At 37.5% G+C, this 25168-nt stretch overlaps 1 protein-coding gene across 1 annotated transcript in view; it reads left to right on the forward strand.

The window, feature by feature from the left end:
* Positions 1 to 25168, forward strand: part of LOC150102416 (muscle-specific protein 300 kDa-like) — a 1203500-nt gene that overhangs the window by 783984 nt on the left and 394348 nt on the right. The window contains exon 52 of the mRNA XM_090399574.1: positions 14459 to 14623. Within this exon, the coding sequence (XP_090255700.1) occupies positions 14459 to 14623 (165 nt within the window). The remainder of the gene's footprint in view (positions 1 to 14458; positions 14624 to 25168) is intronic.

A 25168-nucleotide genomic window follows, 5' to 3' on the forward strand; every position in this document is an offset into this window, starting at 1 on the left:
AGGGTCAAAGCCAAATAACTGGGAGTAAACCTCCACATCACCTTTCAGGAATGTAGAGAGCCAACTGGGGCTTCTGACCTAATGTCCAATCCTCACCTTCACATAGTGCACCCCATTAGTAGGTATTGGCTTAAACCACAAATGCATATAATGTTACAACATGAGAGATTTCATGCCAGCTTGAGTGTTGCCGAGTTAAACACGTCCTTTGCTGTTTTTGTCAGGAAACCAGGGCAAACATTGAAAAGTCAGCTACTGGAACAAGCTCCAACTCAACATCTAAAAGAAGAAGAATAAACCCAACATCAGAAGAACTGAAGATAGGAAACCATCAATATAATGAGTATTAATGGAAAGGAAATCGAATTTGCAAAAGAATTGGGAAAGTACCACGTGGACATAATTGGCATTACTGAGACAAAGACGACAAAAACAGGTGAGATCTTACTAAATAATAAGTATAGGATGCTATTTTCAGGCAATAATGATCAAGGAAAGGAAGGAGTACGAAAGAGTAGTGATAGCATTCAACACCAAACATGAAGATAAACTTCTTGATTTGAAGGCAATGTGGGCAAACTCCAAAATGGGGACACGGACAATGAAATTTATTTTTGGCTGTGGTCCCACATAAGGTTCTTCTAAGGAAGAAGTGGAGGAATTTTTAGAGTCATTAAAACTGGCAACTGACAAAGAAAGTGGAAAAAGTGATCCTTGTTGGAGATCTGAACAACAGAGTCGGAAATGAATCCCACCAGACATATGGGAACATTTTGGGAAAAATTGGAGAAAAGGACAAAGCTAATAATAATAGTAAGTATTTATTGGACAGGGCATGGACTCATTACTAACACCATGTAATATTTCAAAATAAAGATGTGCATGAGTTCACATGGAGAGAAGACACGAGAAATAAGAAACGCCTCATTGACTACACATTGTTGATAGTGATATCATCATGCTCATTCAGGATATAAAAGTGTACAGAGGATTTGAAATTGGAAGTTTTCATTACTTAGTACTAAGCAGGTTAAAAATGAATGCCACATTGAAAAGAACTGTATGTAAAAAAGTTTTTAAAAAAATTAAAGTTGAGCAACTTTTACATGTAAATTGTAGATTCACTGTGGGAGGTCTATACTCCATCATACAAAAAGATCATTGAACCATACTTTAAACCCAGTCACAGATTATGCACTCACAACACTTTCAGTCAGTGCATTCCACTCACCAATCCCTCTCCATGCAAAGAATGTGCTTCTGATTCTCCTGCTCACACCCTCCTTATCCAGCTTCTCGCGATGACCTCTAGTTCTACCTTTGCCTTCCTCTACTCTATAAAAAAATCTCCTTCACATTAATCCGGAAACAACCCCTCATCACTAACTTATGTCTTAATTATAACCACTCTTCTTTTCTGCTCATAAGACTTTGTAGGTTGCATTCTCTCAATCTCTCCTCGTATCTGATATTCCATAGACCTGAAACTAACTCAGCAAATCTTCTCTGGACCCTCTCCAATACATTCCCATCTCCCTGAAAAACCAGGTGACAAAATCTATACAAAGTAGTACATATGTGACCTGATCAAAGCCTTATAGAAGGGAACCATAACCTCTTTACTTCTTGATGTTGATCTTCACTTCATTATTGCCATAATATTCAATATTTCTATAATGATGTTTTTAAAATTTTAGTAATGTGGCCACTAAAACTTCAAGTCTCTGTCCACCATCACTCCCAGATATCTCATCACTTCCACCTCCTTAAAAATTTCTGCTTTAATTGTATACTCTGCATCTGAAAAAACTCATTGTAGAAGATCCTACACAAAACTTATCAAACCATGCCTTCAAATTTCACTGCTTCTTGCTCACCATGCTCTCACAGAATAAATTCCACTCACCAACCACTATCTGTACAAGAATCCTGCTTGACAACAACTCCTGTTGTCAAGGTAGTGGAAAAGTTGATCAAGAGTAAAATGCAATCATGGATAGATGGAAATGGAATCTTGTATGGGAGGCAACATAGTTTCATAAATGGCAAGTCATGTCTTAGTAACTTGCTCATGTTTTATTATACAGTGATACAGTGACGGCTGAGCTGGCTGAAGGTATTGTGTTTACAATGATACTGCCAGACTTTGCAAATGAGAGGATATCATATGGAATTCTAATCAGTAAATTGCAGCACGGGCCTCCGTGGCTCAGTCATTATAGACAAAGCCCTTTGGTTGGAAAGACCTAGGCTCGATTTCCGTCAGTGATGTGAGGAACCTTTATCTGCTCTCTTTCGACAAAAGGTGAGTTAGCTGGTCTCATATGGTGGTAAGGGATTTTTTCTCTCAGAAACTCAGAATTTTTGTTCCCCAGAACAGGCAAACCATCCCCGTGAACACACTCATCTACAGACACAGAGCACACCTGGTGGCATAGGGCCAACTACCTTATCCTCGAGATGGTTGCAAGAATAAGGAAAACCTCTACACCATAAAAGATAGAAGAGGATTAAGAAAGAAGAAATTACAGCACATGGGGATGGACATAAAGTTTGTGAAGTGGATAAGAAGGTGATTGATGGAGAGATATCAGAGAGTAGTTTATTCAGCAGTAGAGTTCAGAGGAAGGCTTGTGACCTGTGGCATGCCACAGGACTTTAAATTTTTGGCTGCTACTGTTTAATTTATGTACTAATGATATAGGAAAGGATCTGAGAGAAACTATTCAGTTGTTTGCTGATGATGCAAAATTGGGTAGAGCTATACTTAATATGGATGATGTTAAAATTTTGCAGGATGATTTGGATAGACTAGCAGATTAAGTAAAGGAGAATGAATGTCAGTTTAATGTGGCAAAGTTTAAGGTTATTCATTTTGGGATGAAAAGATTACCATTGGTATATCACATTGATGGCACTGTACTCCAGGAAATTGACAAGCCACAGATTTAGGAGTTTTCACGGATAGGGAGTCAAAGTTTAGAGGGCACATAGCAAAAGTGGCTAAAGCAGTTCATCAGATTATTTGGTTACTGATGAATTATTTGATGAGCATAGACAACCAGATTATTATTCCTCTTTATCAAACCTTGATAAGATCCAATCTTGACTGCATGCAGATCTGATCACTGGAAGAGGTGGATAGGATTACGAAGCGAGTGACTAAGATTGTAGCAGGTCTGTGGAATGAATCTTACAAGAACAGGTTGAAGATTTGTGGGTTACAGAAATTGGTTGACAGGTGGCAAAGAGTGATATGATTGAGACATACAAATTATTATTATTATTATTATTATTATTATTATTATTATTATTATTATTACTCAGGCCTCCATGGAGTCAAAAGACTCATCGTGGGAGGTCTTTCCTAAGAAACACAAAGTCTATCAAGACTCATCGAGGGGAGGTCCCCCCCCCCTAAGAAACACAAAGTCTATCATACCACTCCTTGAACTCATTCACCATTCTTGCTCTCACCACTTCATCAGACAATGCATTCCATGGTTCAACCACTATCCATGCAAAGAAACCACTCCGCACCCTCTTGCTCACGGTTTCCTTTTGTAACTTTTTTGTACCTTTTGGGTTGGCCTCTTGTCATCACTCCTTCCCACTGTTCAACCAAGCAAAAGAACTCCCCAGTGTCAACCCTGTAACCACCTCCGAACAGCTTTAACGTCTCAATCACATCACCTCTCCGTCTTCTATCCACCAAACTCTGCAGTCCACATTCCCTCAGCCTGTCCTCATAAGAATCATTGTACAGTCCTGAAACCATCTTTGTTATCCGCCTTTGTACCCCTTCCACGGTTAATTTATCCCCTTCAAATCCTGGGAACCAAATCTGAGTACAATAATCCAAAGTGTGGTCTGACCAGAGTCTTATACAATGGAATGATAACCCTTTTATCTCTGCAGGTCAGTGTCCTTCTCATTATTGCAGCAATCCTCTGTGTTACCTTCACCACCTTTGCATTATGTCCCCTAAATTTCAGGTTTCTATCAATCATCAACCTCAGATTTCTTGTCTCCTCTACTTCCTCCAGTATAACTCCTCCCATAGAATACGCAGTGTCCCATCGATGTTTCCCAAACCTCAAGACCTTACATTTTGCTGCATTAAACCAACACCCGCCATTTATTTGCACATCTATCTAGCTTATTCAAATCCTCTTGCAGGGCTGCCACATCTGCACTATTACTAATAATCCTTCCCAGCTTCGTATCATCTGCAAACAACTGAATATCCCCTTACAATCAACTGACAATGTCATTGATATAAAGTTGAAACAATATAGGTTCCAGTTCTGAGCCATGTGGAACCTCACTTGTAACCTCTTCTTCTTTGGAACTGCCCCACCATACACAACTCTCTGATACCTATCGGACGACCAACCCTGAATCCAGTTGACCAATCTGACATCCAGATCTATGTGCTGCAACTTAAATATCAGCTTATCATGTGGCACCCTGTCAAATTCCTTCGCTAAGTCTAAGAAAATGGTAGTATATGCCTTTCCCTCATCTAATGCTCTTGTAACTTTATCATAAAAAAAGGCTAGCATATGGCTAAAACAAGAGCGCCCCTTCACAAATCCATGTTGACTCTCACAGATAACATTACCCTCATCTGCCCAATGCTGTATGCAGTCCTTCACCACTTTCTTCAGATCTTACTAACTACTGATGACACACAAACTGGTCTATAATTAGACATTTCCAGTCTGTTACTGCCCTTATGCAATGGCACTATCTTACCTTCCTTCCATTCCATGGACACCTTTCCAGCAGCCAGACTTTCATTGAAAAGCCAGGTCAAAGGCACTGTCAGTTCCCTAGCACATTCTCTCAAAACTCGTGGTGAAATACCATACAGTCCCACAATTTTACTGACATCCAGAGTACTCAGTATTTGGAACACACACTCTCCTCCTGTACCTCTAAATCTCAAACCTTCCCTATCCCTCTGGCATTAAAACTGACTCCTCCAGGATGAAATACTCCAATAAAGTGTTCATTGAACAATTCTACTATGTCCTCTGCATTAGTCACTCTATTCCCATTTTTATTCCACAATATCATTCTTCCACAGTCATTTCTCCTCCTACTGACCACATATCTAAAAAAATTCCCTAGGATATTCTTTGGATCTTAGGGCTAATCTCCTCTCATATTCAGTTTCATCTTTCTTATCATACTAATCACTCTTCTGGCCTGTGTCTTATACTGTTCATACATCTTTTCTTCACCCGTCTCATTATATCTTTTCCACAGCCTCTTTTTTGGATGCAATTTCTGTTTAATATTGTTTGACATCCACTTTACTCCACATTGTGTCCTCTTGTTCACTCGTGGTATACAACTTACCATTGCTGCTAACAAATATTCTTTCATAATTTCCCATGCACTAATGATATCTCGACCTTCCAATTCCTCCCTCCATGAAACTTCCCCAAGTTGACGTCTAAGACTATTATAATCACCTGGTTTATAATTCCATATTCGTTCCCTTCTCTTTGATACTCCTGCATGTCTATTCATTTTCCAAGTCAAAACCATATGGTCACTCCCTCCAACTGGTGTGAGAGAAGTAATGTCAGTTATTATCAACTCTTCTGATGCTATGACCAAATCCAAAACTCTTGAACCTCTTGTTCCCTCTATTAGATGTTGCCTAAAACATTTGACCCTCAAGAATTCTAGAAATTCCATTCCCTTATTGCTACATGCATCATTCTCTCCCCAGTTTCTACTACTGTAGTTAAAATCTCCCATAACAATCATTCTTCTTGCACTTGCCAAACTCAACTGTCTAAACATTTCCTGGTCCCCCACCCCTCTGTACTCCTGGGTCTAGCAACATCCCACTAAATATCCTGTCTTGCCCACCTCTACCTCACACCATATGCTTTCATAATCATTGGTGTCACTGCCTTCCAAAGTCTTCACTCTTAGAGGACATAGGTCATCACTTATCATAAACAGTACCCCACCACCACGCTTTCCCTTCCTATCCTGCCAAAAAAGGGTGTACCCAGCAACTTCTATTCCTGTTATTATATCCTTTTCTGTCAACCACGTCTCAGTGATCCCGATAATTTTTGGTCAGGCTGATGCTATCTGCGCCATCAATTCCTCTCCCTTATTCCAGATTCTCCTGGCATTAGTATATAGCATATAAATGCCATTGTTTCTATACCCAGCATTATCCCCTCTAGACTCCACTGGGCTCAGTGTTACCTGATGTCGTCCCCCTTCTCCCAAGTACCCATTCCCACAAGTGGCTACCCCTGCTATCATCCTCCCTGGAACACACTGACTCGTTCAGAACAGCAATCTCTCCAGATGCCTACGTCCTTCCTCATTCAAATGTAAGCGGTCTCTCACATACAATTCCTCTCTTTCCTCAAACACACTCCAAGCATCCACATATACCAGTCCTCTCTTGTCACACATTCTAGCTATTATGTTATTCAATATTACTGCTCTTCTGCTCAGTTTGTTATTATCATACCTAGGCAACACATACACTATCATTCCTCTCTGTGTCTTCTTTCATACCACCTCAAGCAAGAATCTCATATCTCTCGCTGCCCTATTTACACCACCACTCAAGTCATTTGTTCCCACCATCACAATCATCTCATTTACCCTTTCACCTCTCTTAACTGACAAAGCCACCCTTTCTATCATTCCTCCTGGCAAACTCCTCACGCATCCTATCTTGAACACCACGGATCATTGAGCCCCCCATACATTATACCTCTTACCATTCCCTCTCTCCTATTGTTTCCATTTTCTCCTCTTCTTACGTTCCCATACCTCTCTCTCATTCCCTCTCTCCTACTGTTTCCATTTTCTCCTCTTCTAGCATTCCCATACCTCTCTCTCTCTCTCTCTCATTCCCTCTCTCCTACTGTTTCCATTTTCTCCTCTTCTAGGTCTCCCATAGCTCTCTCTCATTCCATTCTCTCCTCTTCTAGCACTGCCATACCTCTCTCTCTTATTCCGTCTCTCCTACTGTTTCCATTCTCTCCTCTTCTAGCATTCCCATACCCCCCCTCTCTCTCTCTCTCTCTCTCATTTCCTCTCTCCTACTGTTTCCATTTTCTCCTCTTCTAGCTCTCCCATATCTCTCTCTCATTCCATTCTCTCCTCTTCTAGCACTTCCCTGCCTCTCTCTCATTCAGTCTCTCCTACTGTTTCCATTCTCTTCTCTTCTAGCATTCCCATACCTCTCTCTCTATTTCCCTCTCTTCTACTGTTTCCATTCTCTCCTCTTCTGGCACTCCCATACCTCTTTCTCTCCTACTGTTTCCATTTTCTCCTCTTCTAGCAGTCCCATACCTCTCTCTCCTGTTTCCATTCTCACCATTTCCGTATCCAATTCCATTCTCTCCTCTTTTATCATTCACAAATTTTTCTCCTCTCCTATCATTCCCGAAACTCTCTCTCTCTCTCTCTCTCCTACTCCGATTTGCCTTGCATTTATCTCTTCCATTCTTCTAATCTCATCTTTCATACTTATCATTCTTCTTCCAAGACATTCCACCTCTTCTTTCAGCTCCTCTATCTCCATCTGCATGTCAGTCACTCTAAATTGAAATTCATTCTCCCAAACAAAAACCATCTCCTAAACTTTCACAGTCACTCACGCATTCTACACTATCAACTATTATTTTCTCACTCACATTTTTTGACTGAAGGATTTTTACAAAATTAATCCAGAGGAAATTTTTCAAAACAGGGCTGGTGTTGGTGGGATAACTATGGGCTATCCTTGGAAACTGAACAAGAATGCAGTTAATCAAGGGTGTTAGAATTAGATTTTTTGCTTTAAAAGTGATGAATGAGTGGAATAGGTTGCCAGTTTTATCACCTCTCTTATGAAGCGGAACAATCTTTCCCTCTTTCCACTTCTTTGGAACTTGATCCAGTGACTCGTATTTAAAAATATATGTCAAGGCAGATCAGCTCCCTGGGTTATTCCTTCAGAATATGTGGTGATATATTATCAAGTCTGATAGCCTTATTAACATCAAGTTTGCTCTATTCCCCATACACCATATATCTCTCCTCCCCATCATCAACTGCTCTCAATCTCTCCATGATGTCACATTCACGAGAATGAAAGACCTTTATGAATTACTCATTAAGTATCTCTACCATATCTTCCACAGTAGTTGTCCTTATACCATTTTCTCCATTTTTAATTCTTCAGTTTTAAGAGTTTCTAAAAAAACTTATGTTCAAATATAATCTAATGTCTTTTCAAAATCAATAAATGCCATACCTAATTATTTCTGTTATTCGTTTATCTTTTTGATGAATTTTCTTATTACATATATATGATCAACAGTGCTGTAATTTTTTTTGAATCCTGCTTGTTCTAAAGGTTGGCAAAAATCTAGTTTATTTTATATTCTGTTGTTAATGATTTCAGCAAAAGATTTTGTATATATTGTTGAAAGAAGACTTGTCATGTGGTAATTTTTAATATCTTCTCTGTCTCCCTAAAAACTATAATACAGATAGCATTATTTCAACTCTTTGGTATTCTCTTCTTTCTTAGGCATGATGTACAAATTTTCACCATCTCCTTTCAGAACTTCTATTGGTAACTCATCTTCAACCAGTGTCTTTCCATTATGCATGCTACCCATTGCATAATGACCTTCTATTAAAACACCAGGGCGTATTTCTTTCTTTTCCATTTGAGATATTACATTTTTGTTTTCATATTTGTTTAAGTCTGGAAATTATCATACAGTTTGGCATAAAAGAATTCTATTCTTCTTATGATCTGCTCCTTGTCTTTAATTAGTACTTCATTTTCATCTTTAAGTGTTATTCATTTATTTTGTCCTATGAACAACTCTCTTCACCCTCCTTCTTGACTCATTGTTTTCTACTGTAATTCTGATTTTCCTTGTTCTGAAGTTTCTAATTTCTTGTTTCATCCTTTGCCTTATTGGTTTACATAGTTTTGAGAATTTTTTTCTATTTCTCATGGCTAGATCTCTTTTCATCTTTTTTTTTATTCTCTCTTAAGACAATTTCCTTCATCCTTCTTTTGGTTGATTCCACCAATATAGATTAAGATGACAAGATAGCAACTGGAAGTAAAGAAAATGAATTTCTTGAGTTTTTGATGAACAAATACCTCAGGCAGTATGTAATGTAATTGTAATCAATTCCATCAGAAGTACAAAGAACAAGCAATGAGGGTAACTCAGTTGGTAAGGATAGAAAAAGTGTAGTATGAGTAGCAGTTAGCTAATGAAGTGAAAAAGAATCCTAGGGTGTTCTTTTGATATGTAGGAAAAAAAAAAAAAAGAATGATTATGGAAAGATGACATTGCTTGGAGAAAATGGTAAAAGGACAACTACTGCAGAGGATGTAGTTATGATAATTAATGAGCAGTTCATAAAAAGAGGAGTTAGACAAGATTGTATCCTTTCACCAAATCTATTTAATATCTATAGTGAGACAATGATGAAAAAGATTGAAAAACAAAAAATAGGAATTAGTATCAATGGTATAAAATACAACAATCTTAGATATGCTGATGATACCATTCTAATAGCAGAAAACAGAAGCAAATTAATCAGGACATGTACTGAGAGGTTCAGCAGAACAGGGGATACTAACAGTTTTAGAAGGAAAAATTATGGGAAAAGGATCAAGAGGCAAAAAAAACGAAGGACGTGGCTTGAAGATATAAGATCATGGACAGGATCACATGGCTATGCAGAAACAAAAAGGAAAGCCACCAACAGAGAGAACTGGAAGGACATGGTGCTGCACCCTCTCACTGAGGAAGCTACATGAAGAAGAAGTATATAACAGAGGGCACATTAGGATTTAGGGTCTTGGAATTGATCATCACATCAGAGAATGTTATTATAAATGTCAGATCTCCCACCAGTGGTGAAAGTGACCATGAAGTGATTACCTGGATGGTTGCTAAACACATGAGGACTTCTGTAAGAAAAGGGCATATGTGGAACCCTAACACTGGTGATTATGAGGAGTTGTGTGGAAAGGAGATCAATGCTGCTTGGGTGATATTCAAGAACTATCTAGTTGATGCAATGTCTAAATATATTCCACTGGTCAGAAAGTTAAATAAGGTAGGTTTTGAAAGGATCAATGAAGAGATTAAGCATGCAATATAGAGAAAGAATACATTATGGAAGCAACAGAAGATGAGCAGTAATAATCAATTCCATCAGAAGTACAAAGAACAGGCAAGGAGGGTAACTCATTTGGTAAGGATAGAAAAAGTGTAGTATGAGTAGCTATTAGTTAATGAAGTCAAAAAGAATCCTAGGGAGTTCTTTTGATATGTAGCCAGCAAAAAAAAAAAAAAAAAAAAAAGAATGATTATGGAAAGATGACATTGCTTGGAGAAAATGGTAAAAGGACAACTACTGCAGAGGATGTAGTTATGATATTTAATGAGCAGTTCATAAAGATATTTCATCTTTGTGAATGTGACATCATGGAGAGATTGAGAGCAGTGGATGATGAGGAGGAGTGACTTACTGTAAGTAAGCATATGGAGAATTGAGAAATTTTGATGTTAATAAGGCATTGGGACTTAATGATATATCACCATGTATTTTGAAGGAATGTGCCAGGGAGTGTTGCCACCTGTGTTGGCATATTTGTTTAATATGCATCTTGCACTGTTTCAAGTCCCAAAATAGGAAGGTAGACAAGATTGTGCCCACTTTATAAGGGAAGTGACAGAACTCAAGCATCAAATTATAGGCTTGTGTGTCAGTTGTTGTTAGTTAATGTGTTGAAGAGGCTGGTGAGAAGCAGGATCCAGAATTGGGTTGACAAAAGTGGTGTTATTATCTTTGATGGACAACATGAATTAGCTAAGGGGTGTCATGTTTTAGTAATCTTCTTACTTATTGCATTAAAGTGATGGCTCCATTGAACAAAGGGATGGATACGCAGTAGTATACTTAGATTTTGCAAAGGCTTTTGATAGATTACCACATGGTAAGTTGATAGTCAAACTATAGTGGATGGGGTTGAATATTAGACTAGTGCATTGGATTGGAGATTGGCTTTCTCATAGGTATCAGCAAGTTGTGTATGGGAGAGCTATATAGGCAGAGAAAGTCACTAGTGGTGTGCCTGAGGGGTCTGTTTTAGGGCCATTGCTGTTCATCTTGTATGTCAAGATATTGTAGACGATTTGAATGGGTATATTTAGTTGTTTGAAGATGATGCAAGTTTGGGATGGCTCCATTGAACCATCCCAAACTTGCATCATCAAACTATGAGAAGTAGAGCAGGTTTGTGGTTTTTTGGTATCCAAAGATTTGAATATGCTGAGTGAATGGATACAGTACTGGCGATACCAGTTCAGTATTGTTAAATGTAAGGTTTGAAAATGGGCCATTGTTGTTTAATTTATACATAAATGATATAAGAAATGGCTTAAAGGGAGATATTCAGTTGTTTACTGATGATGCAAAGTTGAGTAGCGCAATAAAAAATCAAGCCGATGTTTAGAGTTTGCAGGATGATTTAAATAAGCTGGCAAAATGGGCAAAAGGTAATGGATATCGGTTCAATGTGGAAAAGTGGAAAGTTATGCATTTGGGATTAAAAGTTTACCAGCTGTGTACTACATTGATGGAACGGTACTCCAAGAGATTGATGAGGCTAGGGACTTAGGGATGTTTGTGGATAGGGAGATGAAGTTCAGGGGGATACATTGCTGAGGTGTCCAAGATTGCACATAGGATTACTTGGTTATTGGGGAACACACTAACATTCAGAGATAAAGAGGTTAATATTCCCCCTTTATAAAGCATTGATTCTTCCACATTTGTACTGTGCTCAGGTCTGGTCACCTGGATTCCTTGGAGTTGAGGAGGTTGTGGAGAGGGTTCAGAGGAGAGTGACTAAGTTGGTGAGTGATGTAAAAAATTCTCCCTACATTGATAGATTGAGAGCTTGTGGATTGCAGAGGTTGGTTGATAGGCAGAGAAGAGGGGATATGATAGAAACATTTAAATTGCTAAAAGGTTTTTATAAGATTAATGCATGGGAAATGTTTCAGCTGTGTGATAGTGATGGAAGAACAAAGAGGTCATTCCTGGAAATTAAGGAAAAGTGCAGTTATCAAGGGTGTGAGAACGAGGTTTTTTGCCTGGAGGGTGGCGAATGAGCAGAATGCATTACCCTCAGTTGTGAGTTCTTTGTCTGTAAATGAATTCAAGAAGAGATATGATAGATATTGTTTTTATAGTTTGGGTCTCCTGCAATGAGTCTACTGACTCCATGGAGATACCCGTAATAATAATAATAAAATAATAAAAATTTGGGAAACAAAAATGGGATGTAAAATTTACACTTGGTGCAGATACATTGTTGAAGGTTTAGGAAATAAGAGCTCTTAGGGTGCTGATGGATAAGGATCTAAAATTTAGAGAACAATTTGTGAATATGATGATGAGAAGACAAATTCTGTAAATGATGCAGAGGACACTGACTTGTTGAAGTAAGGAGATTCTGGTTCCATTTTATAAGGCCTTGATTAGGTCACATATGAACTACTGTTCACAGACTTGGTCACCTGGTTTTGAAAAGAATGAGGACGGATCGGAAACAGTTCAAAACCAATGACTTAGGTAATTTTTGTTGTATAATGTTGAATATAAAGAACAGTTGAGGCGATCCAATTTATGGAGTCTAGTGGATAGGAGGAAAGGGTTGATGTGATAGAGAGATATAAGTTGGTAAGGGGTTGTTATCGAATTAATGTTGAAGAGACTTCCATAAAATAGTTGGAGAACAAGAGATCCTTGGAAGCTGTATAAGGAGGGTGTTTGCAAGGGTGTGAGAATCATGTTTTTTTTGAATGGAGAATTGTCAATGATTGGAATGAATTGCCTGAGAGTGCAATGTCTGCAGAGAATTTGAATGTGTTTAATGCATGAGGAGCTGTGTAACAAAGGGGCCTGCTAAGTCCCTATGTCATACACACTTAATAATATAATCTCTCTGGCATTGTTTATTAATTCTCAGTTATTATTTGATAGTTTTATCCAAGTGTCATTCATATTTATTAAACTAACAGAGGATTTTTTACTTTTTATCAGTTTTTGTCTTTTCCTTCTTTCATTGGTTATAATTTTGATCTCACTAATCTGTAGTCACTACTTATATCAAAACTATTTATAACATCTGTGTCTTGGACAATATATTTTCTGTTTATTAATATATAGTCTGTCTCATTAAACACCTCTCCATTTGGACTTCACCATATCCATTTCTCATTCTTCCTTGTTTTTTTTTTTTTTTTTTTTTGAAGAAGGTATTCATTATGTAGAGACCTTTTACTTTCAGCAAATTCTATCAATCTGTCTCCATTTTCATTCCTTTGGCCCAGTCCATATTTTCTAATTACTGTTAGATGTGCATATCTTACACCTACTTTACCATTGAATCTTCCATCAAACTAAAGAATGGATCAGTGCTATTTACTAGTTGGTCTAGTGTTTCATAAAATATGCATCTATTCCTTCCTCTGTGTGGTCTGAGGTTGGTGCATAAACTTGTATAATTCTTAATTTACATAATCTATTTATAGAGTTGTATAATCCTGTTTGGGTTGTTTTCTATTTCTTGTATTTGATCTTTTATAGAGGAGTTAATTAGAAAGCCAATTCATCCCTGATATCTTGGATTGTCACCATATCTATAGAGTAGATATCCATTCTTTAGATCAATACTTTTTTCACCAAGTTTCACTCAATCCAAGGATTTCCCATTTTATCTTTTATACTTCTAATAGTCTTGTTTTTCCTGTTAATGACCTACAGTTGTAGGTACACACATATAATTTTCTGTTATTAGTTATATTACATTGTATATGCCTCCTTTATACTTACTTATTATTCATCATTTGAGGAGGTTTTAGACTAATCCTGCCTTGCTGACCAGACTTCATGGAAGGGCAGCCTAGGTAAGGCTGCCCTTCCATGGAAAATACCTGGGAAAGAAAGCAGAATCCCACTGCCGTGAAGAAGAGAATTCACTAAGACAGGAATGATACACCCCGCCACACCTCAGCCCTTGAATATTCTAATAGAAATGGAGTAAAGAAGGAGCAAAAAGGAAAGAAAAGGAGAGAGAGAGAGAGAGAGAGAGAGAAACAAGGGGAGGAACTAGTCTACAGATGATATAACAGATATATATTATGTGAAGTAAGCATCAAGTATCTCAGATTTTCCACTCCCTGCTCACTAGAAATAAGTCCCTGAGGTGAGTATATCAGTATCTTGATTTATTTGCCCTTGGTCAAGTTGGAATATTTTTTTAAAAAATGTTCTTTTTATACTATTTTTTATCTTATATTTTAAATAGAAGAAAAAAAAAAGAAAAAAAATATATATATATGAAATATATATTTCATTTGCATTTTAGGAGTCTGTATCAAAATTGCAGAAGATTTTGAGTAACCAAGGTGAATTTACTAAAGCTAAAGATTTGATTTTGCAATGGCTTGAACAGAACAAGACTATAGTTGAAAGCAATAAAGAACTGAAAGGAGATCAAGCAGTTTTAGAAAAGAAATTACAATGCTTAAAGGTCAGTTTTTATTTCCTTCTTGACTTCCACATTTCTTTAATTAACACAAGAAAGAGAGACAGCTCTCTCAAATTAATAATCATAAACTGTTATTATTATTATAATTATTATTATTACATGATGCCTCCAAGGAGTCCAAAGACTCATCAAGGGAGGGCACCTACCTACAACTCTGTCTCCACCAATTACAGTGAACCACCACTACCATGCTCACCAACACCATCTACTGCCCAGCACCACCACCACTGGAATTTTTTGTCTGTAAATTGCATGTGTACTCAAGGCCAATTTGTTTGTATGCGGGATGAAAAACCAGAGTTTTTGGGAGAAAAAAACATGCAGTCTCCATATGAGATCGGCTAACTCACCTACAGTTGAAAAAAACCTATATAAAGATTCTTCTTGTGTCATGACAAGAATCAAACTTAGGGCTTTTCTAGTTGACATGTGCAATGTACTGTCATTCTTCCAATTGTGCTACGGAGGCACTTTATTGCATTTATTAATTCAATTGTACACTTAGTATTAACAGATAGGTTAAATGGTAGTAATATTAAAGGAGACTTAAATGTAATTATAAGTAGTTAACCTGCTTACCACAATGTAGTAATCCTCAGGGATTAACACAGAAAGGCTGTTTGTATATTTTGTATGTTTGTTTATAGTAGTGTTTGTATGTCACTATTACTGTACAATGTGCAAGGACTGTAATAACATTATTGCAAGTTATTGCATATTAACATTAGTGACAGTATTAAGTTATTCCAAAGGAAACAAATATAGAAGTATAATACAGCTGTGGGATTAGATGGAATATCAACTCGGGTTTTGCAACAATGTGCAAAGAAACTGGCAATGCCTCTGACCAGGCTCTTTAATTTAAATCTCAACTCTGGTAAAGTTCTAAAGGTAGGTTCAAAGACTGCAGTAACAAATTGTAGACCAATCAGTATCTCAGAAGTGGTGGTAAAAATACTGGAAAAAGTGGCCAAAACAAGAATTCGAGAATGGGTGGATAAAAATATAATACTGAATGAGGAGCAACATGGCTTTGCAAAGGCTTGGTCATGCCTTAGTAATTTATTAACATTTTATAATAGAGGAACAGCAGAGTTGGATAAAGAAAATGGCTACATAATGATTCTTCTGGATTTTGCAAAGATGTTTGACAGAATACAACATGGAACTCTGTTATGCAAATTAGAACAAATGGGGATGGATATAACACTGTTTAAGTAGATAAGAGGGTGGCTGTTGGACAGATATCAAAAAGTGGTATGTGGATGAGAAGAATTGAGGTGAAAACAGGTAACTAGTGGTGTGCTGCAAGGTTCAGTGCTAAGACCATTGCTGTTTAATTTGTACATAAATGATATAAGAAATAACCTGAAAGGAAATATTCAGTTGTTTACTGATGATGCAAAATTAAGAAGAGTAATACTTAATCAAGGTGATGTGGAGAGCTTGCAGGACAATTTAAATAGGCTGTCAATATGGACAAAAGATAATGGGTATCAATTTAATGTTGAGAAATGTAAAGTTATGCATTTTGGGATAAACGGATTACAAGCTGTGTATGACATTGATGGCACTGTACTCCAGGAAATAGATGAAGCTAGAGAAGCTAGGTCTGCATGTAAGTGGATTTGGAGTTAGGTGTCTAGAGATCTTTGTTCATTGAGAGTGCAGAAGTGCAAAGTCAGAGAAACTAAAAAAAATTAGGATAGATGCAAACAAGTGTGTGTGTGAATAAACAAAAATGCAAAATCTATTCTCTCAGGTAAGAATATTGATTGTAAAGGTGGGTGGAGGTCTAAAGGGATTCTATGATTTCTTTATACTAGAAGCATCAGGAATAGGAGGGAGGAGTTTTTAGCATTGGTTAATGTGGCCATGTTAAAAGTTACAGGCATTAGTGAGACTTGGCTAACAACAGATAACATAGTTACATAGAGATAAAATGTGATGGATTTAGTATTTTCAGGGAGGATAGAGTAAAAACAGGACAAGTGATGGGATACTGCTGATCAAAGCAGATGAATTGAAGCCAACAAGAGTAGGAGTGGTATCAAGCAAATGGTAGTTCTTTGAAGTCACTCTGGTGTGAGATTGAGGCCAATAGGGCACAATATAAAATTAGTTGCTGATATAGGCGAGGAGTTGCCAGGGATGATGTGAAGACATGCATCACCAGATTAGTGCAATAAGTGCGAGTCGAGTAATTATTATGGGGGGACACTTCAGCTTCAGAGATGGGATAAGGTGAATGAAATGGAATTTATGCACTTACTGAAAGATAATTACTTTAAACAGAAATTGACAGTGGGGGCTTTGGGTTCTAGAGTATTCGATCTTGTTATAGTATCAGACCTGTTCATAACTAAGGTGACAACATTGACTCAAAACATGGAAATTCCATTTAAGAAGAGGTATTATTATTATTATTATTATTATCCTCATGGAGTCAAAGACTCATCTAGGAGATCCTTGGTCCTTTTGTCATACACGCAGCTCATCATACTGCATATAAAACACACTCAGATTCTCTGCAGACACCATGCTCTCATTCAAGTCATTCCAATTATTCTCAACTCTGCATGCAAAAAACCTGCTTTTCATCCTTCTGCTCACTCCCTCCTTATATATCTTCCAGAGATGACCTCTGGTTCTCCCCTCATCTCCCACCATTTTACGTAAAACCTTTCCAACATTGATCCTATAACAACCCCCTTACTAATTTGTAGGTCTATCTCATATCACCCATCCTACCACTAGATTGCAAATTGCATCTTCTCAACCTTTCCTCATATTCAACATTCGATATATTATCAAGTCCCACAGCCTTATTAACATCAAGCTTGCTCAATTCCCCATACACCTCTTGCACACTTATAGTCAGTCTCTCCTCCCCGTCATCAACTGCTCTCAATCTCTCCATGATGTTACATTCATAAGAATGAAAGACCTTTATGAACTGCTCATTAAGTATCTCCACTATATTTTGCACAGTATTTGTCCTTATACCATTTTCTCCAGTCAGTGTCATCTTTCCATAATCATTCTTTTTTTGCTGGCTACATATCAAAAAAGCTCCCTAGGATTCTTTTTGGTTTCATTAGCTAACTGCTGCTCATACTTTACTTTTGCCACCCTTACCAACTAAGTCTCCCTCCTTGCTTGGTCTTTGTAATCTGCATGGAATTGGTTATTATCATTTCTCTTATGCTGCTTCCATAATGCCTTTTTTCTTTGTATCACATGCATAATCTCTTCATTCATCCATTCACACCTACCTTATTCAACCTTCTGACCCTTGGAATATATTTAGACAATGCTTCTACTAGATACTGTAGTTCTTGAATATCCTCCAAGCTGAATTGATCTCAGGAGACTGCATGCTGTCTCCTGAGCTCTTCATAGTCACCAGGTAATCACTTCATGATCACTCTAACCAACTGGAGGGTGATTTGACACCTCATTTACAATTATATTCTTTGACGAGATAATCAAATCTAAGACCCTGAATCCTCATGTGCCCTCTTTTACATGCTGTCTGAAGTAGTTGTCTCTCAAAAACTGAAGAAACTCATTTTGTTTGCTTCCAGTTGCTGTCTCACCATCCCAGTCTATATTGCCATAGTTAAAATTGTCCATAATAATCACCCTTTTATTATTTGTTGGATAATTTGATTATACATTTCATAGTCACTACCATCCACATTACCAGATCTATAACAACATCCAACTAAGTATTTCATTCTATATATATTTCATTCTTTATATATCACACCACACTGCCTCAAAACACTGGTACTATTTCCCTCTTGCATCTCTACTTTGTATGGATTTAATTCTTTCTCTATCATCAGTAGCACTCCCCCCCCCCTCCATTTTTACCTTTCTATCCTCACAAAACACATCATTCCCTTCCATCTCTATTCCTTTCAGGATGTCATCCTCATCCAACCATGTCTCACTATTCCAACAATTTTTGGGTGAACAGACTCAATTAATACAACCATTTCATTTGCCTTGTTTCTTACACTTCTAGCATTTGTATACAAACACAGCAGCTTATTTCTGTATCTATAGCTAGTTTTACTGACACCATTTATTTGAAGTGACTTCTCCATGCTTAACTCAAGCCATTTCTTTTTCTCCTTATTCATCTTCGAACCTCCTTCAGATCCAACTGTTTTCCCTTGTTCCCAGTCATCCCCTTCCCTTTTTGTCTATATATGCATTCACATCCTCTTAGAGCATCTACCTTTCTCACACTGTGTTACTCTGTCCACCCTGAGCCTCCCAGTTTCCCTGTCTTTCTTGCACACTTGTTCTGGCATTCTCTATACTCATGCTATACTATCTCTATACTATTTATACTCTCTATATTTCTATTCTATTTGTGAAATTACAAGGCAGGTTATTATGATACACTTAGAAGGCAGCTTGATGTAGTACCATGGCATAGGGATCTGCAAAGGAAGCATGTTCACCATGCATGAGGGATAGTCAAGGATTATCTGGAGGAAGCAAGATCAGACGCTATACCCAATGTCAGTCAGGTAGGAAATATCACCCACATATCTTGTACTAATGTGTATGTCTAGGTAAAATATTATCAAAGCAACATTGTTCAAAGTGTTCTATGAAAAAATTAACTATGGTTGGAGAAATAGGACTGTCCGTAGCTACTCCTTCAGTCTGTTGATATAATTTGTTTTGAAAGGTGAAAGAGCCAGAGTGTATAACAAAATCAAATAGTTTAACAATATCTGAAGGAAATTCTTCTCGAAGTATGATGTATGGTGTATGTTTAAAGAAATATTATTAAACAAAGACAATATCTAGGCTGATTATAAGGGCCTAAATAATGATTGCAAATTTTATTTTTAAAATCCCAAATGTTTTTTTATATAAGTTGAAGTTATAGTAGAAATTGCACATAAATTGGATAAGTATTTAGATAAATATAATTTACTTATAATTTAGATTGTGGGACATCCTACACAGTGAACGGATGCTATTAATGGAATACCTGGTTTATGATCTTTAGGTAGACCATATAATTTAGGTGGATGACCATAGAAATTTTTTTGTTCTTCACATAATCTTGTGAAGTTATTATCAACTCTTCTCGTGCTATAACCAAATCCAAAACTCGTGAACCTCTTGTTCCTTTTGTTACATGTTGCCTATGACATTTGTCCCTCAAGAATTCTAGAAATTCCATTCCCCTATTGCTACATGCATCTTCCTCTCTCCAATTTATACTACTGTAGTTAAAATCTCCCATAACAATCATTCTTCTTGCGCTTGCCAAACTTAACTGTCTAAACATCTCCTGGCCCCAATCCTCTGTGCTCCTGGGTCTGTAGCAACACCCCACTAAATATCCTGTCTTGCCCACCTCTACCTCACACCATATGCTCTCAAAATTATTTGTCTCACTGCCTTCCAAAGCCTCCACTCTTAGAGGACATAGGTTGTCACTTATCATAAGCAGTACCCCACCACCACGCTTTCCCCTCCTATTCTGCCGAAAAATGCTGTACCCAGCAACTTCTATTCCTGTTATTATATCCTCTTCTGTCAACCACGTCTCAGTGATCCCAATAATGTTTGGCCAGGTTGATGCTATCTGTGCCACCAAACCCTCTCCCTTATTCTGGATTCTCCTGGCATTAGTATAAAGCATATAAATGCCATTGTTTCTATACCCAGCATTATCCCCCCTCTAGCCTCCACTGGGCTCAGTGTTACCTGATGTCGTCCCCCCTTCTTCCAAGTATCCATTCCCACAAGAGGCCACCCCTGCTATCATCCTCCCTGGGACACACTGACTTGTTCAGAACAGCAATCTCTCCAGATGCCTACGTCCTTCCTCATTCAAATGTAAGCGGTCTCTCACATACAATTCCTCTCTTTCCTCAAACACACTCCAAGCATCCACATATACCACTCCTCTCTTGTCACACATTCTAGCTATTATGTCATTCAATATTACTGCTCTTCTGCTCAGTTCATCATTATCATACCTAAGCAACACGCACACTATTTTTCCTTTCTCTGTCTTCTTCCGTACAGCCTCAAGCAAATCATATCTCTCACTGCCCGACTTACATTACCACTCAAGTCATTTGTTCCTACCATCACAATCATCTCATCCACCCTTTCACCTCTCTTAATTGCCATAGCCACCCTTTCTATTGTTCCTCCTGGCAAACACTCCTCACGCATCCTATCTTCAACACCACAGATCATTGAGTCGCCATACATTATACCTCTTACCATTCCCTCTCTCCTATTGTTTCCATTCTCTTCCCTTCTTTCATTTTCATAGGTCTCTCTCATTCCCTCTCCTCCACTGCTATTCTCTCTTCTAGCATTCCCATACCTCTCTCTCCTACTGCTGTTTCCATTCTCTCCTCTTCTAGCACTCCCATACATCTCTCCCTCTCTCATTCCCTCTCTCCTACTGTTTCCATTTTTTCTACTTCTAGCACTTCCATATCTCTCTCTCTCAATCCGTCTTTCCTACTGTTTCCATCCTCTTGTCTGCTAGCATTCCCATACCTCTCTCTCGTTCCCTCTCTTCTACTGTTTCCATTCTCTCCTCTTCTAGCACCCCCATACCTCTCACTCATTCCCTCTCTTCTGCTGTTTCCTTTCTTTCCTCTTCTAACACTCCCAAAATGCTCTCTCTCCCCTACTCTGATTCGCCTTGCATTTATCTCTTCCATTCTCCTAATCTTATCTTTCAACTTCTGTTCTCATTCACAAGACATTCCCCTCCTCTTTCAGCTCATCTATCTCCCTCTGCAGGTCAGTCACTCTTCATCTAAATTCCTCTCCCAAACAAAATCATCTCCTACACTTTCACAGTCACTCACACCTTCCAAACTATCAACTATTATTTTCTCATTCATATATATATTTTTTTCATTCTCTCCTATCACACTACTTGTCTTCCTACATTCATTCCCTGTTCCTGGAGCAACAAGGTCTGATATTGATATTTCTAATGCACTTATTTCCTCCAACTGCCTGCATTTTGTGCACATACACTCTCTTTCACAAGCCACATATCCAATTCCCCAGACGCATACATGCCGCAAGTACTGCATGCCACAAAGTCCCTTATGATATTGCTTATAATAGAGTTCGATATCCTATGTAATATCCTTTTTTTGTTCTCTGTCAAATCACTCATGAAATTCAAAAATCTCACTGTATTATGAGTCTTTCTTATGAGACATTCTCCACTTTATCCTAAAATGCAAACTAAAACAAGGCCTCCTCTTCATAATCAGTGTTGACCTTTTTAGACAAACCTATCAATCCAATTGGAAAATGAAAAGAGCTACCAATTCTGTATAGTCCCAAATCTGTCCAATCTTAAGAATACTGCTCTCACATTTGGGATAGTACACTTCTAAAAATTGTTGATGCTGGCCATAAAAAAATGACAGTTCAGCTAATTAATATCCCTTCTCTCACAGGCACTCCAACATTGTGCCTTTTCTACAGGTACCTTCATAAGTGTGCTGTTCAGCCGAATGTGTACCCATAATTTCTCCCATTTCTTCTAAACTTACAATTACATGAGCAACTGTTGCCTAAATGTCATCCACTGAAAGCCTTCTACTGCTGTTTGTCTTTCATTTCCATCTGCTTCTGGAAAGCCTTTCCCATGAAGTATTGTCTAAAGACCCCAACCTCCAACTCTTCACAAAAGAGCATCAACAGAGTCCTTCTCTCTTGACTTTTGTCCACACAAAAGGACAAAAGAGGAGGGTGTATCATATCAAGGCATAGGTAATAGATGGCAGCGCGTGTAATGTCTTTAAGGCTGCAGTAACATCGGTAACTCTTTTGGACTGTTTGGTGTGAGATTGAGATAAACAGAATAGGATAACTAATGGGATGTCATTGTGCACCTAGAAATATCAAGGTATTGATAATGACATGTTTAAGCAAACTGGTTGAGCACTTAAATGAGGATGATTCTGATGGAGAATTGTAATATGATATTTCTTCTTCTCTATGCAGATTTGAAAGAGGAATCTTTTTTTTTGCATAAAAGAGAATTTGCACATCTAACCATACTGAATGTATTTCTAGGAGTCCTCTGAAATAACTACTTTAGACAATGATGAAAGCAGTGCAAAGTCATAAAATGTTAGATTTGGTAATAGTCACAGTGAATATAATTGTGTATTAGATAATAATGCTCCCATTGGTGGGTGAGCATGATCACAAGTCAGTGAATTGGTTTGTTCTATTTCCTGATGAAGTGAAACAAAGTTTTGTCACAAAACTAATCACATTAAAACAGTTTATTTCTTTGGCTTCTTTGTGAGTGTGGTTTAAAATTGTGATTCTAAGAATAAGTAACCGGAATGGTTGGTTGAGTGGAAGGAGCATGGAATACTGTTCAGCAGGGAAGTACCATCTTGACCAGAAAAGGATGCAAAGTTTATTGGAAGCTCTTGATGCTATAGAAGTGATATGATTGTACCAGGAAAGGTTTGGAGTAAGAGTCAGTCCAAGAAGCGATTTGGTCTTGCTGCTGCAGCATTATCAGAAAAGATCTCTGATAAGCAGAGAAGATCTTCTCGGGTCTTTTTTATGGTAAAACAAACAAAACTGTGTTTTGGAATCATTAAAGTTGACTAGGTTGCTTTCATCCAAATCAAGGATACTTTTCAGAGAACTTATTATAGATGAATATCTTGAAGCATTACATATCTGAGTATTGCAAGACCATCATATGAATATAATGAGTGGAGTGCAGTATAATCAGCAAAACTATGAATAGGGTTTACAGTGAGTGAGAGCAGGTCATTTATAAAAATCAGGAAGAGAGTGGGTGAAATGACAGATCCCTCAGGAACACCAGCTGCAACAGGAAAGTCTGAGGAAAGAAAATCATCACCTGTTACATGTAAGCATCGATCTCAGAGAAAACTGGCATTTTCTATATATTTTCTATATATATATATATATATTTGTAGTATTAACTCGGTACTGGGATATGTTCATATTTATATATACTGACTATAACCAAGACTAGAATAACAATTAAATTTATTCAAAACGCAACATGTTTCATCGGATTGTCCGACTTCTTCATGCGTGAGAACATAGAAAGCAAGTAAACACTATAAGAAACATCGTATTACTATAAAATGACTATTATAAAATCAGTTAGCTTTGAACTATTATAAAATCAGTTCTGTTGTAGGAAATATCTCTTTGATGTTCCTCAACATGGAAAAGGATAGATTTATCCATTTGACTGTAGTAAGGCTTTCCACAATTACACATAATCTTGTAAACTCCTGCGTACTGAAGGAAATGATGTTTTTCTTTAGGTCGACTGAGGATGGAATGGAGTTTAGGAAACGTACTGAAACATGTTTTGATGTTGAATTTCTTAAGAATTTAGACAGTTTGGAAGAGAGGGAACTGATAAAAGGCAAAGATATATATGCTCTTGGGGAGGAAGAGTCTTCCGTAGTAGGTTGGCAATGGCGAAAAAGAAATTTTTCAATATTTTTTAGAGAGAAACCATTGTTGAGAAAGGTCCTTTTTAGAAAAAAAATGACCTTTCTCAAAAATGAACTGATAAAAGGCAAAATCTTTACCTTTTATCAGTTCCCTCTCTCCCAAACTGGCTAAAATTCTTAAGGAATTCGACATCGAAACATGTTTCACTACGTTTCCTAAACTCTGTTCCATCCTCAGTCGACCTAAAGAAAAACATCATTTCCTTCAGTACCCAGGAGTTTACAAGATTATGTGTAATTGTGGAAAGCCTTACTATGGTCAGATGGATAAATCTATCCTTTTCTGTGTTGAGGAACATCAAAGAGATATTTCCCACAACAGAACCCGAGCTAGCGCTCTCTCCAGCCACGTCCTATTCTCTATAAACTCCGACGAAGGCCGCCAACATCTTATAGACTGGTCTCAAACTTCAAACATACATAAGTGTTATAATGAACTTGAGAGACACATTCTCGAATCTAAAGAAATTTCACTTGGTTCAACCCACCTGAATAATAGTCTCAGCTACAATTTATCTGATACACACATTTCTACTGTTCAGTACTGGTGTTCTCGCAATATCTCTTGCACGTAGTTATATACAGCTGGAACTGTAGCATATAATCCAGTTTAAACTGTACCACAGTTTATATTAGATCTGTTGTCGTTATTATGTAATATTTCTGTAGTTTTTTTGTGTATATAATTCTTTGTAGTTAGACACCTGAAACCTGAAGAAGTTGTTTATCAACGAAACTAGTAGTGTTCCTATTAAACCCCATTCTTTATTATTCTCAGCGTTTAGTCATTCCATATCATTTTCACTGAGTAAATGAATTCGAATATATATATATATATATAGAGAGAGAGAGAGAGAGAGTGTAATAAGGGTATGTTTTATCTAAGGCAAGAGACAAAAATCTCTCACACCAGGTGATGGAAATCATCTACCACTTGAAATTTTCATAAAGAGTGATGTCTCTGTAGAAACTG

This window comes from Typopeltis vanoorti, chromosome 10 (assembly GCF_054136105.1).
Source record: "Typopeltis vanoorti isolate ZY-2024b chromosome 10, IOZ_Tvanoo_1.0, whole genome shotgun sequence".
In the NCBI taxonomy this organism is placed as follows: domain Eukaryota; kingdom Metazoa; phylum Arthropoda; class Arachnida; order Uropygi; family Thelyphonidae; genus Typopeltis; species Typopeltis vanoorti.